The 19,561-nt window shown below is 35.8% G+C and overlaps 1 protein-coding gene across 1 annotated transcript; it reads left to right on the top strand.

Annotated features, from left to right (window-relative positions):
• Positions 1–2,885: 2,885 nt before the first annotated feature.
• LOC134798560 (uncharacterized) lies at positions 2,886–13,388 on the top strand. The gene is made up of 5 exons (XM_063770937.1): positions 2,886–3,242; positions 3,898–4,089; positions 4,515–4,659; positions 5,594–5,727; positions 12,219–13,388. The coding sequence occupies exons 1-5, from the start codon at positions 3,186–3,188 to the stop codon at positions 12,432–12,434; spliced, it is 744 nt and encodes a 247-aa protein (XP_063627007.1). The 5' UTR covers positions 2,886–3,185; the 3' UTR covers positions 12,435–13,388.
• The last annotated feature ends 6,173 nt before the right edge of the window (positions 13,389–19,561 follow it).

The raw sequence follows: 19,561 nt of genomic DNA, 5'->3' as shown, positions 1-19,561 counted from the left end.
ATGTAACATTTATGTTATTTCTTATGTCAAATACTTGTAAAGTGTGTAGCATAGAGGCCCTTTCTTTTCATAATAAAATAATAACTTATACTTTAAATAAATAAATATTGGGGACATCTTACACAGATCGACCTAGCCCCATAGCTTGTACTATGGGTCGTACGCGACGATATAAACATACTTATATAGATAGAGAGCAACCATGACTCAGGAACAAATATAAAGCTCGGTCTCCCAGATATTCTTAGCTAATACTAGAGATATACCTATTAAAGGAATGTCTCCTGGTTGGTTTAGAACTAAAGCCTAAGCTATCGTATCAGTGGCGGTCGGCTGCCTCCAGATACAGGCTGGAGCAATATGTTCGCAGATCGTACCATAATACCTTGAGCACGTTTATGCTCAAAACTACTGAGCTAGCATAATTACATAGGCAAGGAATGAACTAATCTTTGATACCTGCTTTACATTAAAGTAAATTTGTAACTAGATACCTCCATCATATTTTCTTGGGAATAAGTATTTAGAAGGATATTTTTTGATATGGGAAGAAATGTCAAGTGCGTTACGGTGATCTGAATGAATGAAAATGAAAAATATTTATTTTAATGTAAACTATGTTGGTGCTAGCTTATTAAAATTTGTGATTATTATAATGCTAGTTTTACTTAAATATTATTAAATACCAATAACAAGCAGCATGACTCTTTTAACTGTAGGTATACCTTTAGTCCATACAAGCAATTGGTAGTACATTTTACCGTTCCATGGGAATCTGCCAAATCCAACACCGGAACATGCGACACAACAGAAAACCGCCGTGTCGCCGAAATAATTTTAAGCTTGTAAGATTTTAATTATGGTATGTGTGTTAGTTTGTATGGTATGTATTTATGGGCCTGAGTTGCCTAACAATAAATAATATTTAATTTTTAATTTAGTTACATTCTTTTAACTACTTTTATATTTTAATGCCAATGCCGTTGTGTTGATTTCAGATTACTTGAATTGAACTGGGATAAATCCAAACAGCGAAGCTTGGTGAGCAGCACGCGTTTCTTGTTCAAATCCGGCCAGCAAATTAAATTCGGAGTTTGCTTACCTAACCTCTCGTTAAAGGAGCAAGACAAGACAAGGCTGATTTTACATGTAGTTTATACAGTCTAATGAACACAGCTAATGAATGACTGACTGCCCGATTCGAACTTTAAGATACGTCGGTTATTGGATCTATACTCTCTTTAGGTATTTAAATAAAAGTAAACAAAATCTACCCTTAAATGGCTCCTCTAGCAAGTTGAGGCTAGATGAAAACATTACACGATCAAATAATGTATGTTAAAGTCAGGTCGTTCAGTGACAGATCCAGGCGGTTTTGTAATTGGTCGGTTAACCAATAAATGTTATAACTACCCAAAAATGTACTAATTGTTTGTTTACTTTTATTTAAATAACTAAAGATACAAACATAGAAAAGATATGGATTAGATGTGTCAGTGTCAAGAGTGACGTTTTTGTTTGAAACGTCACATTTGACACTGACATATTTAATCCATATCGTTTCTAGATCTATTAATTGACTTATCTTAAAGTTCGAATCGGGCCGTAAACCTTTGATTAGATTTATGTTGTTGTTATCAATAAAACATAAGTGGCTACGTGTACGAGTTGGTACATAAGACATGGGTAGAATGCTTTAGTAAATCTTCTTGCATGTTGTTTGGTTTACAACAACGTACTTATGAAGTAATTTTTTTTTTTGAATAAATTTTAATACCAAATTCATCTTGGTACTTCAAATATTCTTGAAGTAAATTGACATTGAAAATAATTGCTTCATCTTCAGAGGACTGAGTAAACTTTACAGTTTATAAAGAAAAAAACAAATATGGATGTCTATGCAAACAATTGATTGCGAGCGCCATCACGCGAAATAATATTAAAACTTTTTGCGTAAAAGACTCTGCCGTTTATCTGTGTAAAAACGACCTTAGGAATAGCCGTTGCTTTCACCGTCAGAAGATGCCACTGCTATCACGTAGATGGCGCTATACTTAAAACTAAAGCTACTACTATAACTATTTTTCAGTAGGAAATGTTTTCGTTAAAATTTTATTTTGAAAACAATTCATTCGTTACTTACCTAATGAAATGCATTCGAGATCAAGCAACAAGGGTACATTTTGTAAATATGTTTTACACGATTATGATAATTCCATTTTATTGTTCTGAACTACTCAAGATCGATTTACCCTAAATGTAATATAGCTTATCTCTAAAGCAACATATTGCCAAGACACTTACTAGGTACTTTATGTCGAAGACTCGCTGCCTTATTCCTACAAACTATTTTTACTAGATACCTGAAAACTAACTTCTGCTCAGTAATTTTGCCTCTACTCGTAGAATCGGTTCAGTTAGAACTTTATTCTTAATATTTATTTTTGACGACCGGTCTGGCCTAGTGGGTAGTGACCCTGCCTATGAAGCCGATGGTCCCGGGTTCGAATCCTGGTAAGGGCATTTATTTGTATGATGATACAGATATTTGTTCCTGAGTCATGGTTGTTTTCTATGTATTTAAGTATTTATATATTATATATATCGTTGTCTGAGTACCCACAACACAAGCTTTCTTGAGCTTACCGTGGGGCTTAGTCAATTTGTGTGAAAAATGTCCTTAATATTTATTTATTTTATTTATTTATTTTATTAACATTAATGTTTATTCATAACTTTCATAAGTATCTTCTTTATTTCATCGTAGTTTCGTTAAAATAGGGGTAACAATTAGAGTAAGCAAAGTTACACACACTTGTTCTTGTTTTCTATAAACTATCGTACTTTATGAGCAGTCCGACAAACAATTAATTGTTCACCAACTGACCGCGGTAATAATGCTTCGATTCATTTATGTACCGTCATAAGTTTGGAGCAAATTTCAAACAATCAACGAGGAAAGCGGCGAAGTAAGGCAAAACAAAAGACGACGTCCAAAACAATCAGTCTTTACTCGATAACCACTGAGCCTGGATCGTTATTTGATACCTGCTTTACATTAAATTAAAGTAAATTTGTAACTACCTCATATTTTCTTGGGGATAAGTATTTAGAGGGATATTTGTTGATAAGGGAAGAAATGTCAAGTGCGTTACGGTGACCTGGAATGCGGCATAAACATAAACATGAATAAGTTTATACTTTGTGCTGTACTGGCGTTCTACGTTGCATCTACTGTGGAGGTAAGAGAATTAAGTATTTATTTCTTAAGAGAGAAATATTTATAGAAGAGAAAGTGAACGAGGAAAATATTAAGTAGAAATTCTACCTGGAAAATCACATAATTCAATAGCGTATGAAAGAAACCTGAATTCCACGTCCTTGGACCACTTAGGCACACTATTGTTAGTGAAATTTTGTCGGAATACATTTCATGACTCGACACAAGCGTAAAGCAAAGTTATTTGATTATACTTAGATATTTGTGCTTCTAAAAGAGGACAAATTCTTTGAACAAAACACTTAAAATTTTAAATGGTTTGTAAACAGTTACCTATATTTTGAAATTATTGTTGTGAGTTAGAACTATTGTTGATTATTAAAGCCGCGGCACGAAAATACTCAAATACTTTTTGTGATACAAAGATCGTTAAGGAGTAAAATTGCAAGATTACAAATACCTTGTAGGTACAATCAGCAACACTTAACTGTTCATCGTTGGACTTTATGCCTTTTGTAAAAAGGTTTACGAACTGTCAGTTAACAGTGTGGGCGATGATACTAACAACAAAAACAAGCTTAATGTTATCTGAAAGACTTATAATAAGTGCTAATTTGAAATATTATTTAGTAACATATATTATGTATTTCCTTACGTATCAATATATTTATTTTCAGTCTGGAGACTTCCAAGAGAATTTAGTAAATGGCTACCGAGCGCTTATAGCAGACATTCAGATGCGAACACAAAAATCAAGAGAAGATATGGATACGCTGGTGTCACAAATAAAACTTCTCATGAAAAATGAAGCCGACAAGGCGATAAACTACATGACTGTGTATTTGGAACAAATATCGTTGTATTTTCAAGTATGTTTGTTTTTTTTAATATGCATCCATCCTAGTTTTAGAATTTAAAACTCGTGGTTTGATAATTAATACGTCATAAATCATAAAAAATATATTTAAAACTATAAGTTAATACGTCATAAATCATAAAAAATATATTTAAAACTATAAGTAGGTACTTAGAGTCTGCAGCGATTTAATTTTATACGTCATTTTTGACGTTTTAAATAACACTTGCACTGCGTGGGCTATCAAAATCTCCGCAGACTTTTCTTGGTATAATTCTAATTTATTTAAATTTGCTGCATTATTATTTGTTAATTTTTACAGTAAACTAATCGCTTTCTTACAGATCGTCATCATCATCATATCAGCCTTTTATAACCCACTGCTGAGCATAGACCTCATTATATTGTTTGTGAAGGAAATTAATGTTATATTTTTAGGTAATCATACACGATCGGAAACCTCGGAACGGCACATATTGTAAAGAAACTATCGTCAAGCTGCTGGGAGAAAATCTACAGCTTGCCGACGAAAATGTCACTTTATGCCTCGCTTTAGGTTACCAGCGAGTCCAGCGGTTACCAGGTGAGATGTATTGTCATATTTTTGTTTCCATGGTAATCGTAGGAAAAAAATATCTTCAGAATATTATTAATAATTTCCAGTTTCGTATTTGTATCCTCATCAAGGGAATCAGTCTAGGAAGAGGTTTAGAATTGGTTCCATTGTTTTTTGATAACCTATGTTTTAGTAGCAGCAAGAAAATTAGTATAGGGAGTGAAGTTCTATATAATATTTATATTTGAAATTGGATACCCTTCACGGTACGCCTCTCTGATTAATGCTCAAATATTACAAAAATATTTCTACAATAACTAGAATATACAGCGAGATCGATTTTCGAACGAAGAGTCTACCTTGTCAGGTGTAGTGAACCACATTTTATATTACAAAATGAGAGTGCAAATTGCAAAAATGAATCTCTAAAACCCACACGGTAGTATACCGGAACTGTAACGCGCTAGTTCTTTCTAGCGCAAATACATTTTAAATTTTCTCTCGCATTTTTAGTCCAAACAGCGTGTGGCTAAGGATATTTTGTTTGTTTCCCGCCCGCTTCCAGTTTCCGGTAAACGCATCAAGCTACGCCATATTATTTGGACCCCACCTCGTTTGTTTACAGTTCTGAACGGTTCCGTTGCCAACACTGAATATCAAAACAAATAATATCCTATTATAATGTGTTGCGAACGTATTGAAACTAGTTTATTGTCCTGGAATAAATATATTCCAAGTGTGTTATGGCTTTATATGTTTATAATCTAAAGTCTAAACATATGTGACATGTTAATACTCGATAAAGCTTTGTCAATCTCATAATAACTTGAATCCCTTATTTTTTTATATATATAAACATTATTGAAACCTGAAATTATATAAAATTAAATATGTTCAGGGTTTCAATTAAGTTACTACATAATATACGCATTTATTACACATTCATTTTTAAATATTACAGAAAAACTACAAGTACACTTTGAAACGTTAGAAAACTTAAAAAAATATTCGGCATCAAAATTATTCGAGTGCCAAAAGCAACAGCAAGTTGGCGGCAACTGTTCTCATGAGAGTCAAGATCTGGAGCGGACTGTGGTAAGTATTGTTTTATTTTTTCTATTCTATACGAGATAATGGCCTCTTATTTAACCCATATAAAATATCAAGAGTACAATATTCTTATGTGGGTAAAGTTAAGCAGTTTGCTTCATCTTTCCCCTACTTTGATGAATTTAGGTATTTAATAAAAACTAAGATATTTATCATCAATAATGGTATTGTAAACCAAAAAACCTAATAGAAGATGAAAATAATTCATTCAGTCAGACGACTTCATTGTCTTCAAAGACAATCAAATTCGGAACGCAAACAAAAAAGTTTGCAAAACAAAGTGTGAGTTAGTAATCAAGAAGGGAAATTAGCAAGCTTGATTGACTTGTAAAGTCGAAGTATGAGGCATTTCACGCAGAGTAAACATGCGGACTTGATTGCTTTGTAAGAGCGGTTTGTAATATCAACATTCATAGCGGCCGAATTTCTGCGTCTACTCAGCATTCTGACAGCCAGTGTAATATATCAAGAACGTGAGACTCGAAGCTTCGAGTAAATTGGTGGAGGTTGGTAGGTATATTTTGCATTAGCGGTAGAATATTTAATAATTTGCCTAAAGTCAGTTCTAATGAAGCGATGAATTTGGGTATAAAATAGGGGTTCGGTAAATGTCGTTAAAAACATTTGAAATAATCTATATGTACTTACCGACCGAAAAAACCGACTTTACAAAACAGTTTGAAAATCAATCATTAAACAACCAGTTTGCCAAAGTCTAAGTCTGTCATCTAATATTTGTTGTACTTAGTGATCGTTATCAACGTGCTGTATTGGTAGCAAAGTATGGTTGACAAAGAAACAAATACGCAAGTATTTTAAACATTATATATTTCACAAATTATGAGATTTATATATATATTTATAATCACTTATCCAAATTATACTGAATAAACGACTATCATTTGTTCAACAGATTTGGCTGTCAGTCGTTCACGTCGATTGAAAAAAAAACCATTTTAATAGCTAAATGACCTTTCCATGTTAACAGAAGTCACAGGAAGGTTAATTTAAGTCTCTAAAATATTGCACGCAACTATAGTTGTATTTTTATGACATTGGCGTACATTGTTTTAAAAATATATTAGGGCGAAAAAGGTTATAAGTATATAGTTAATAACAGACCCATCACATGCTTGCCTACACTCTACAAGCTCCTTACATCCATTTTGAGAGCAAAAATCAACGCGCACATTGTCGCAAACAATATTTTGGCCTCTGCTCAAAATGGATGTAGGGTTGGGTCCCGTGGTACTAAAGAGCTCCTTCTCATAGACATGACCATCTGCCAACAAATCCGGCGGAACAGGGGGGCCCTCTCAGCAGCCTGGATTGACTACAAGAAGGCCTATGATTCGGTGCCTCACTCATGGCTGGAGAGGGTCTTAGAGCTGTATAAAGTTGATACAGCTTTAAGAGCCTTTCTAAGCGCGTGTATGAGGCAATGGACCACAGTCCTTCGTCAACCAGGAGGCGGGGATGAGAGCCCTGGCCCGCAGGATTTTATAAGGATTGAGCGAGGAATATTTCAGGGTGATAGTCTGAGTCCTCTGTGGTTCTGCCTAGCTCTGAATCCTCTCAGTACCTTGCTGAAGGATTTAGAACTAGGTTGCCGGCTTCGGAGAGGGGGTGAAGTCATTTCTCACCTTCTGTACATGGATGATCTCAAATTATTTGCACCAAATAGCCAAGACTTGGTGGAGCTATTGAAAACTACCGAAGTCTTCAGTAATGCCATCAACATGGAGTTTGGTGTCGATAAATGTGCGGTTATGCATGTACAGCGGGGGAAAGTTGTAAATTCAACAAATTTACAACTTTCTGAGACAATGTCTTTCAGATCCATCTCTGAATCAGAAACCTATAAATACCTTGGCATGTCACAGTCGTTGGGTATTGAGAAAGAAGGTATTAGACGGTCGGTGAAGGAGCGCTTTTTCAGTCGGCTCACAAAAGTACTCAACAGTCTTTTGTCAGGAGGCAACAAAGTGCGCGCCTTCAACGCCTGGGTAATGCCTCTACTCACATACTCCTTTGGCATACTAAGGTGGACTCAGACCGAGCTGGATGCCCTGGATCGGAGGGTCCGACAGCTGCTCACCACACACCGTATGTTGCACCCACGCTCGTCTGTTATAGTTAGGGAGGCGAGGTAGCTAAATGGCGTAATTCAACGACGCCGTCGAGACCTATCAAAATCGAAAGATAAAATAATTTCGAAAAGAAAAGCTCGTATGGCAAAAACCATTTTAGCGGTGGGTTTGGCGTGTACGGTTTTTCAAAAATGTTAAAAAAAACAGTTACTTGGGCATTCTCGAGCGCGTCAGATATTCATACTACGTATGCCCCGAGTGCCTCTGATAACAACGGTATACTAATCTGCCGGTTTTCGTGGTGGGGGTAGGCATATAAAGTAGTCAAAAATGCAAAAAAAAAAAATTTACTCGAGCGCGTCAGATTTTCGGAAGGGGTGTTAAGTAGGCCCCAAGGAAGCTTCCTTTAAAAAAACTGACGATTTCGGCGTGACGATAAGTTACGATGAATTTTTGAAAATGCAAAAAAAAAAGTTTTTTTGAAATACTCGAGCGCGTCAGATTTTCATAGGGGAGGTTTATCTCGGTATCCTGAAAGCATATTTTTTTAATCTGACAAAAATGTTGGTGGGTTCTCTTAATCTGACCGAAAAAGGTTTTTTGGTTTCTTTTTTTTCCTTTCTTTCTCCTTGATAAAACGGGGAATTTAAGAATGACAATAAAATTACCTTTTTTGTTTATTTAAACTTTTTTTTTGTAAAATGTATCGTTCGCGACTTATATGCCGCAACGCGTTCTTAGGAAGACGAAATGGCTCCTCCACACTTCCGGTCATGCGGAAACCGGCAGATTTTGTATTTTTAGTAGGTTTTAGATTATATTCTTCAAAATAAAAAATAAAAAAATCGCGCTCGAGAATGCCGGATTAACGTTTTTTTTTTACAAGTTCGCGACCCTATAACTCGTCGGCGTCAAGGACTTATCGTCAGATTAGTTAAATTTAGTCTTTAAACACTAAAATCAACCCCCAATATCTTAATCTGAGGCGCTCGAGTATTTCAGACTATCCATTTTTTTTAACTAATCTGATCGTCTATCCTAGGCGCGCGTCACTACATATAGAGCTAAATACTTTACAAGGTTGTTCTATTAGGTCTAAGGTATCTCTCATATCTTAAACTGCCACGCTCGAGTATTGCCGAAAATTCCCCTATTCGCCTCCCTAACTATTATGAGATTGTACATTCCACGGAAATGTGGAGGTCGCGGCTTTCTAAACGCCAAAAATCTCCACAACCGTGAGGTGTACAATCTCAGGAATTATTTCCTCAACAATGAGTGTGGGATGCATCGTGATGTGGTGGCAGCTGACAAGGGCCTCACGCCGCTCTCCTTGGCGAACGAGAACTGGCGCAAACCTGTAGTACTAAGCACCGAGGACCGCAAGGCGGTATGGAAGGATAAGCAGCTACACGGGCGGTTCTACAAGGCCCTCATGGGACCCGATGTAGACCTACCCGCGTCGGTGAACTGGCTACGATTCGGGGACCTCTTCGGAGAAACCGAGGGTTTTGCCTGTGCAATTGCGGACGAAGTTATCATGACGAATAACTACCGGAGATATATCCTGAAGGACGGTACGGTTGACATTTGTCGGGCATGCCGCCGTCCCGGAGAGTCACTCAGGCATATTATCTCCGGTTGTTCTCATCTTGCTAACGGCGAGTACTTGCACAGACATAACCTCGTAGCCAGAATTATTCACCAGCAGCTTGCCCTCCTATACGGCCTTGTGGACCGCGAAGTGCCGTACTACAAGTACTCACCTACGCCAGTTCTCGAAAATGGTCGTGCCACGCTCTATTGGGATCGATCTATCATCACTGACAGGACTATTGTAGCCAATAAGCCTGACATCGTGCTGATAGATCGATCGCAACGCCGGACCGTGCTCGTCGACGTCACCATCCCCCATGATGAGAATCTCGTGAAGGCCGAGAAGGACAAGTCCAGCAAGTACCTAGACTTAGCCCACGAGATAACCGCTATGTGGGATGTTGACTCGACGATCATTGTTCCTATAGTCGTGTCAGCGAACGGTCTCATAGCGAAGAGTCTCGACCAACACCTAGAGAGACTCTCGCTGGGTGGTTGGATCAAGGGTCAGATGCAGAAGGCGGTAATTTTGGACACGGCGCGTATAGTACGTCGATTCCTCACTCTGCGGCCCTGACCACCGGTAGCTTGGGCCTTGCCCCGCTGCTGGCGGCACCCTAGGTTAGGTTTTTTATAATGTGTTTATATTAATTTTTATTGTTTTGTAAGTGTTTTTATATTTTACTTTTATATTCATATTATAAAATAACCTAACTTAAGATGAGAAATAAATAAAGAGAATAATAATAGTTAAAAGGTACCGTGAAGAGTTATATCTAGAGGTGTAATCCTAAGATAAGTATTTATTTTATAGTTAAGAATAAAAGTAAATATTCAAATGTATTTGTTTATTCTGCCAACTATACCTTTTGCTACGAAAACTGCACGTTGATAACGATCATTTGTTTTACTAACGATGCAGGTATACACGCCAATCTAATTTATCTCTCGGGTCACTTCAAAGGTCTTCCTAAAGCGGAAACAATGAAGAAAATTATGAAGAAAATTCATAAGGAATGTATCACTTAATGAACAGAGAATTAGTAGGTATACCTACACTGAATTATAATATTATGGTAATTGTAAACGTTTTTTTTTCTTGTGCACTAAATGCCACATCACAGCCAAAAAATTAAGCTGTGCAATTTTTACAAAAAAATTACATGACGAGAAGTAAAAGTAATATTTTTTTAGAAAAGTTTGTATTACATAATAGGAATGGTTTGGTAGCGACTGGCGACAACTAACAGCGGCACAAAATAGCCTCATGATAATCATATGATTCCAACTTAACAGATGTAGTAAGAGCACTTGGCATAACAATATATGATATGACGCAGTATATGACAATTCCCGCATACGTGCCATGATCGCCTCTTACTAGGCCCTTCTATTCACATTCTTCATCACGCTATCACAGTTTTAAATGAAGAATTTATTATGTTTTTTACGCATTCAGTTCAGCACAAACATCATTGTGGAAAACATACATAGCGTATGAAATATAGAAATAGAATAGAAATAGAAATATATTTATTTGCCATTAAATGTGGTATACAATGGTGTTACATTATTATATATAGAGCCATACACATTTAGGCTTTAAAAAGCCATGCAAATTAAAATTATACTAAAATTAAGTTTAATTGGTATTATTATTTCAAACAAAACATGCATTATTAAGCTAGTTAAGTCATTAACGTGGACTGTTACAAAAGATTATGAAGTGACAGTTTTATATAAACATACATACCTAATACATGTATTAATAGTGAACAAGAAGACCGCCTGTAGGCTTCCTTCACATTAGTACAAACAGCAACACTCTTAACTGTCCATACGTGGACCTTATGCTTATTGTAATAAGGTCCACCTATGGATAGTTAACAGTGTGGTATGTACAAGCATCAAAAATTCAATATTGGCAGCACCTGCCATGTAATCAAACGCTTCAACGCACTTAGTAAGTAAATGGTTGACGTCACTCGGGCTTAAAATTACTGTCAATAGTAATTAGGAGAATGTTGGCCCAGAGGTTTACACGTGTCACATAGTAATTAGAGGCCCATATTGTTTTAGATTGCAAATTTTCTTCTAGTCATGTTTTTGTTAGTGAAACGCAAGGTTAGGTATACGAAATAGAAACAAAATTCAATAACCGAGCATCTGAAATAATATCATGAATGTAGTATTGTCTTAATAATGGGTCGATAGAGAAGTGTTCCTATGTACGAGTAATGAATGAATCGCTGACAGATCGAGTTAAAATTAAATTCTTAAATTGGATGTAGCTGATTAGAGATCAGGTACCTAGCAGTTTAGTAGCCGAGTAATATTAAGATCTATATCTAGTTGCTATGTAAGTACGAGTTGTGAACTAGTAAAAGCATGGCTTTTAATCGAAATTAAACTTTCGTGAGACATATTTTAAACTGTTTAGATGACAACGGTTTCACTCACTTGAGTTTTTAGTGCACGAAGGGCCCGAAACATGTCGCCAATAGCGACTAAAAATTCAAGTGAGTTAAACCGTTGTCGTCTAAACAGCATGGCTTTTCGTTATGATAATCATTTAAATTATGATGAAAGTCATAAGGCCAATATGTTTTTCTATTAGCCTAACGCAGTATCCTACTGTAAGGCAAAGCTCTCCCCTCATTTTCTCCATTCGACCCTGTCGTTATTTCCCCACCATTTCGGGTAGAATGGTCCATATGGTGAATTGAATACATACAAGCTCGATTTTACTTTACATGCATAAAATAAAACATGAAAATATTTCTCTTACAGTTCCTCTACGAAACCTCACCGTTTCCTGTAGTGATGGCGGAGATAGGCATACACGGCTTCAAAGAAGTATCGGATCTGAGCGTGTGCCTGAAAGACATAATCTCCCGGATGATGACGCACTCGGTCAAAGTTATCGGCGACTTCAATAGGTGCATCCACAACATTGAAATGCCGAAACTGAAGTACTTATTGAAATTCATGAAGAAATATGCTTAATAAGAAGTAGATTAGCTTTATATAGTATGATACTTGATAACAGAAATAAGAAATTTTCTGCTTATGTACATTATGAGTGATGATTGCCGTTTAAGCGCAAATACCGTTCACTTCATTTATTATATATTACGTTATCGAATTTATTTAACTATAAACTATAAGTAAGCGGCTGACATGAATCAATTTCCACAAAAAGCTTTATAAAAGAAAGTAAGGAAATGCTGCAATATCTATATGGCGAGGGATTTGTACGTCCCTACAATCTATCAAAAGGGCAAAAGGTAATTTGATATGATTGTTGTGTATGTGTACGAGTATAAATTGAATAAACTAAAGGTCAAACAAGTTGAATGGTGGGTTAGGTAGAACCTTGTCACATCAAATACGAAATTTACAAGAAATTGGCCATTGTATCGTCGTGGTTTCAAATTTGATTTGTCTGATCGTAATTTTGTTTGCTTTTTATTAACTATAACACGCCATACATTTTGTATGCAAGAAACAAATGAGCGTTCCATACGATTGCCTTGGGCTGTACTTCATAGTTAGTCAAAAAAACAGACTATAACAGCGATATTCTCGAATAACTATTTAATTGCTGAACCTTATGACTTTACAATTTAGTGAACAGTACGGACGATGATACACATTTATCAATAAAAGTTAATAAATGAAAGTGCATGTTACCCTCCCAGGCATACAAGAAAACAAAAAAAAATGCAAGTGAAATTTGAAAGTGAAAGTTGATTTCGATTTGTATAAATATTCAACTACACAAGAATACAGTTTTATTTCGATTGAAAATTATTTAAAATTAATCGATAAGTAAGGCCCGTGAGCCTTACGAAGCAAGGTTCGCATTGAGAACTTAAGTTTAAGTATAATTTTGGATATATAATTACAAACGACGCTCATGTTGTAAAATAATTAGTCTTGAATTAAATCTGTGTTTTATTTCTAAGGGATGACAGGGTCTAACACCAACCTAAATCTTTATTATTATTTGAAACTATTGGAGGGCTTTATTTATTTTAAGTATGTTATTATTTTGGTAAACTTATATTTTCAGATGTCTAGACAGTCACGCTTTAGCCAATTTTCCGTGCCACTGAATTAATGATGAGGGAATTAAACTCATTTATTATATAATAAGTGTTATAAAATGAATATAAAACTAAAATAGCTAAAAATACCTATCAAAATCTTTGCTCTTGGTAGAGTGCCCATCACGCAGGCAGCGTTCCCGCGCTGGATTGCTATGGCTAATCTTTGCTCGAGAAAGCTGCCTGCGCGAGGGTCACCTGTGGCCTCCCTTAGGCGTATGCTGAGCGCCTTGTGGAGCCCCAGTGCCCCCCTACCCCACGGACCTAGTGTCTCGACGCCAAAGGCTACAAACTTGTACAATGATGAGTGGTGTAATTTTTTTCATAAAGTTATGAATAAGGACTTAGTTATGTACCTGGGTGGATCAACTATTTATTGTCGTTATTCTATCCCGTCAACGAGAAGACAATAGTAGCACAGTTTGTTAGAAGAAATTGTACCTATATACTTAACATTCAACTACCACAAAAAAAGAGTGTTTGCTGAATTTAAATGCCTTATAATCAGGTTTTAAAGAGTAACTTAGGAGTACGTAACAATGGGAACGCGTGACAAAAAAAGTTCATTCACCATTCACCAACCTATATTAAAGCTTAAGCAATATAATGGCGTACAAAGAGAGAGGAAAATAATATCATGAACAGCTAAAGGTAAAGAAAAATTCTCAATAGCGTTTACCGTCCCGAATAGCCACTTCGCTTATTAAAAACCTACAAAAGGTTACAATCTGACTAACGACTAACAAACTCACTATACAGAAAGGGAATTAAATTATCTTTAGGTATACTAATAAAAAAACGAGAGGCATTTTTTCTCTTCACAAAATAAACAAGGGTAGCCTGGATCTCACCTTATATTTCAGAGCGAAATGTCTACTGCATCCTGTAAGTTCTGCGTACTCATTTCAAATGTAAATGGAACTATTTAAATAGAAATGCACTTGAAAATGCATGACTTTCCGCTCTGGCTAATGCATCTACTTCTCTATGCATTGCTATCGATTCTATTTGTACAATGAAGGTTTATTTACATAATAAAAATATGGAATAAATTCAATAAAAATAACTCTATTTTGCACTACAGTTTGATTTCCGATCTTTATTTCTACTGGAGTATTAGTATTGTGATATTTGCATACCTACCTACATGATAGTTTCATACATATAAACTTTAAGAAAAAATGGTATTTACTCCCAAAACTTCATCCTATATTCGAAATATATACATAAAACTCTAAGTAGGTATTAATACAGTAAGTATTAACATTGTGCTCAAATCATTGCATAAAAAGGAAACAGAACTCGAATCATTTCGAGATAAGTGTTAATCGATAGTTAATCATATCAGTAAGTTGTTACAAGCGGCAGATAATGGGACAATGACAAGAGTTAACAAGTATGGCTATGGCTACAGTCAACATCAAGTAAAATTTACTCCAAAACTAACAGGCACCACATAGGTTTATTATGCCATTCAGGGTTCTTGCTAAATTTGAAATTCTATAGCGTAGGTATTGAACAACCAATTTAGCTAGGACCCAATAATGACAAGAAATGCGGTTTATTGATAGAAATATTTCGTCAACCAAAAATCACTAAATACTTACAAAAAAAATATTAACCTTGTTTTGGTACCTACGGTTAACTATGGCCCTGAACTTGCGGTAATAATAATTGATTTTTGGTTTTCATCTGACGATTTATTCATTGGACTATCGGCTTTATAGTGCAATGGTATAAAGTACCTATGTTGTGATTTTAGTGAATCGTTTAACTTTGATGTTAACTGTATAGTAAATAATATCAAAACAAAAGTTAAAACTTTTGCTTCTGTTGTTGTTAGAGCCTGCCTTTACCTTTCGAGAAATGGAGCCCAGGAGTTACTAGAAGCTGTAGTAATAACCTCCTTACCCGCTAATTGAGTCTAGTCTTGATTGACTAAATATAAAATATTTACTGCAGATTTTTTCAGAGCAACTTACATCGCTTATGTAATTTTCTTTTCCGTTTTTTTTATGGTATTTTAACGAATTGATTTGTAGTGTTTTATTTGCATCGTAATTTAATATTAAAACTACCTAAAGATGATGTTTTGATGTTACAATTATCGTAAGGTCATATTCGGGTCACTCACCAAAGTTATAGGAGCGTCGGCAGAGCAGGGTTGGTATTTCAACAGCCTGCTGAATCTAAGCGTTCGTTGAGCCATCGTGAGCGGTCCAACTGGACGTGACACGTGTATCAGCGGTGATGGAGTCGGGCGAGCTAGGGTAGACGAAGGCAGAGCAACACTTCTCCTGACAGTCTCAAGAGGTACAGTCCGAGCCACCAACGTATCACTGCCCACCGAGTTAGCACTCCCACTGAACATGTTCATCAGATCCCCGATGGAACCACCGCCACTAGACCCGGCACTTCGCAGCTTATCTAAGTCAGTCAAGCTGGAGCCCCGACGGACGCGCAAGCGGGACCCGCTAGCGCAAGGCTGGTCACGACGCACGTCAGCCTCGCTAATTGCCTGCACTTTACGGCTACGCACCATTTTTACGACTTTATCAGACCAGTTTAAAGTACATTACAAGCCACGTCCGGGACGCCACTGAATGTTAACATTCACACCTGTGGCTGCACTTCATTTGCATACAAATAGCTGCGTACGAGTCGTATCAGTAAGGCCACGGCCCGCAGGATGCCGCTATCGCGACATTACGGGTTCGTTTCCGCCATCATGTATAGTTCTAAACTCTTCAAGATATAAATATCGTACCGTTTAAAGAGTGCGTACGGGACGAAGTCTGCTAACGGACTGAGTGGATTGCGTAGTTGCCTATGTACGTAAGAGTAACTCAGCTGAACTAATGAGGTGATCGGGTTCAAAGAGAGCCGATAGCTCCGCGGGTGGCTACCTCCTCGGGCACCAGACTGCGGGATGCCAAAAGTTCGGATGTAGGATTATATTAGGATAATAACGCAACTTTTTGCCCCAGTCAAATTGAAAGTATTTGCAAACCTTAATCAAACCTAAAATTAATTAGCATCCAGTTTTAGGTACTTTGTGTAATTAATGTTATATCAAATACGTGGACGCGCAAGCGTTCCCGGTGGAAAGCTTCCTAAAGGTCGTTTTCCGGAGTAAAATGTAATATTAAGACAGTTTAATTGTATTAGGTACTGTTGTTTACGTTAAATTACTCGTGACATAAGCGTAAGTATATACACGATGATTTTTAATCGGTGATCAGGAACCAATTTTTCTAATTCAGCCATCGATGGCGATCACATTTAACTATGAAACCAACTGCGAAATCGCGAAAAAAAAACTCTCATAGAAAATATCAACATCGGACCAGCTCAAATGTATGAAACAGGCAATTTTTTTTTCTGATTTCGAGGTTGGTCCCATAGAATGTGATCGCCATCGATGACTGAATTAGAAAAATTGGTTCCTGATCACCGATTACATTTCTTGGTGTATATGTATATATTATATATGTTGGTTTATATATTATATACTAAAAGAAAATATGACATCAAAAAGGAACTATTGGGAATACAAATATTTTTATATCCACGTTTTTATTACCGGTCAATATTTGCTCATGTGATAGCATTCAAGAAAATATAAAACCCTTTATCGATAAGGGATCCCTTTGATTATTATAAAACATAGACAATTGTAATCTCGAAAGGTTATAGCTTAACTACCCTACCGTAGGTAGTGATATAACCCAATTTAATACAATATTTTTACGACTGACGCGAAGACATGGTGTCAATTAACTTTAATAACCAATCAGACAGCCTTGTCCAATGATAGAATGATAGAAACCTAATCTACGGTTGAAGATAAATTTTCCGCTACAACAATATACTAAGTTACAATCAAATTAGTTTGTTCGACAACACTTCCCTGGGGTGCATTACATTTGTTATAATTACTTTTCATATATTATAGTTTGATATATGGTTATTTTGAATAACGTAATAAATGGCATACTGCCGTAATACCTAATTAACGGTTTTCATAATGTTATTATTGGTATAATGGTCATACGGTATATTTACACTTCGTCTAATAAACATTGCCATAATTATTACATACTCTAAAGCATATTATTTGTTATAACAAGTGACATCACATAATTATTTATGTGGCATAATAGTTGCATAACATAAATGGGTTAGGTTAGGTTGGAACTGTGACTCCGCATAAACGAATAACTACCTAACAAAAGGAGGGGTTAGGTTAGGTTAGAACTTTGACCCTCCGTAGAATAAAATACTGTAGGAAAAAAAGTGGTTTAGGTTAGATTAGGTTAGGTTTTTGAACTGCGGCCCCCGCAGAACGATCACCGTGAAAAAATTGGTTAGGTTATGTTAGAACTGCGACCTCCCTAGAATAAAATAGCTAGCAAAAGAAGTAGGGCTGCGTACTAGTTATAAAAAGTATGTAAAACTTTACGTTATCAGTAAATGAAATATGACAAAAAATTTTATACAGCATATGTAATTATACTTGATAAAATTGTATGAAGTATTACGTTATACAAAAATATAATATAACAAATGTCATTATAAAATATGTCTATATATTATTTGAAAATTATATTACTTTAGGCATTATATCAATGACAGTTTAGATGAAATCACAATATAATAAAGGAAACGTATAGTAAAAATTACATTATAACATATAATAATATATCAAGTGGCGTTATAACAAATGTGTGATAGTTTTTATAATTATATTAAGCATTACACACCCCTTCCCTGCGAGCCAGATAAAATAAATAAACCCACTCATGTAAATGTCACACTAATCGTATTCCCTATTGGTACAATTTGGGGCCGGGAAGGAAACACACTTCTATATAGGGTAGTTATAATCTCGTGGGGACGATGTCCACAGACGATTATTGCCGATGTGAGCAAAGCTTGGATGCGGCAGTTGGCGTTAGATAAAGTAGGGCAATTGAAACAACAACCATTAACTCGATCATGAAAGCTATTTGGAATCCAGAACAACTAGGACTTAAATAGGTAGTTTAACTATAAAGTAGGAACTTTCCTACGGCACCTCTGTTTGCAAGAACTTAAGTGTCAACACGATATTTAAAAGTATAGTAAAGTTAATTTAATAGCAACCCAATACAAAACTTAATAGTAAAATTACATACAACCCTCAATTATATCATAATTCACTGTATATTACTTACCGATTGAAAATACGGAATGAGACATACCTACTTTTTTAGCAATGATTCGAACATGTCATAAAAATAAAAAAAAATTGCCTTAACTTTGAACGAGCTGTCTAAGTTTGGTCTAAGTATGTGAGTAAAATTAACCTAGTTTATAAGTATCTGATTAACAATTGTGGGCTGTATTGTCTAAATAAAGAAATTATTTATTTATAAATTTGTATTTCAGGAAAGAGAAATTGACAAGGATTCATCTTACACATTAATATGAGAATAATTATGCGCAAAATCCACTTCGCCGTAATAAATTTGCATAAAACAACATCAAAGAAAACTTTGTAATAATTCCCTGAATGTTAATATCTTCATTCTAAGTATTTCGTTTAAGGGATCTTCCGTTTGATTTTAATGAGACAATTTCGTTCAACATATGACGAGGCTTTTGATCTAAAAAGCTTCATACGTTTTCTTAGTAATTTTCCATACAAGTTTTGGCGATTGACAGTTGCTTAAAGTATAAATTGGTGTTCATTTAATATATCCGATACCTGTAATCTTTATATATGTTCCGGAACAACAGCGAACCTACCGCGGGTGATCTCTAGAGCCTTGGACAGTGAGGGAGGCATCTATTTCCTACGTAGCCTACCGGTCCGCGGCTTAATAATAGATATATCAATATAAAAATTCAATATAACAAATATAAAAAGTAATATTATAGAAATTGCACTGACGCAAAAAAAAAATATAAGAAAGTTAGGTAAACGCCTCCGAGAAAAAAGCGGCGACCCCAGGTCCGGCGCATATAGTCCAGCATATTTCG

Source organism: Cydia splendana, chromosome 17, assembly GCF_910591565.1.
Source record: "Cydia splendana chromosome 17, ilCydSple1.2, whole genome shotgun sequence".
NCBI classification, from domain to species: domain Eukaryota; kingdom Metazoa; phylum Arthropoda; class Insecta; order Lepidoptera; family Tortricidae; genus Cydia; species Cydia splendana.
This window is presented reverse-complemented; position numbering and strand designations above follow the sequence as displayed.

What these genes read in the sequence shown, in the direction of transcription:
- LOC134798560 (XM_063770937.1), top strand. Translation starts at nt 3,186, where the DNA reads ATGAATAAGTTTATACTTTGTGCTGTACTGGCGTTCTACGTTGCATCT. An exon ending in GCGAGTCCAGCGGTTACCAG is followed by an intron (nt 4,660 to 5,593) that starts GTGAGATGTATT and finishes TAAATATTACAG; the next exon opens with AAAAACTACAAGTACACTTT. An exon ending in AAGATCTGGAGCGGACTGTG is followed by an intron (nt 5,728 to 12,218) that starts GTAAGTATTGTT and finishes TTTCTCTTACAG; the next exon opens with TTCCTCTACGAAACCTCACC.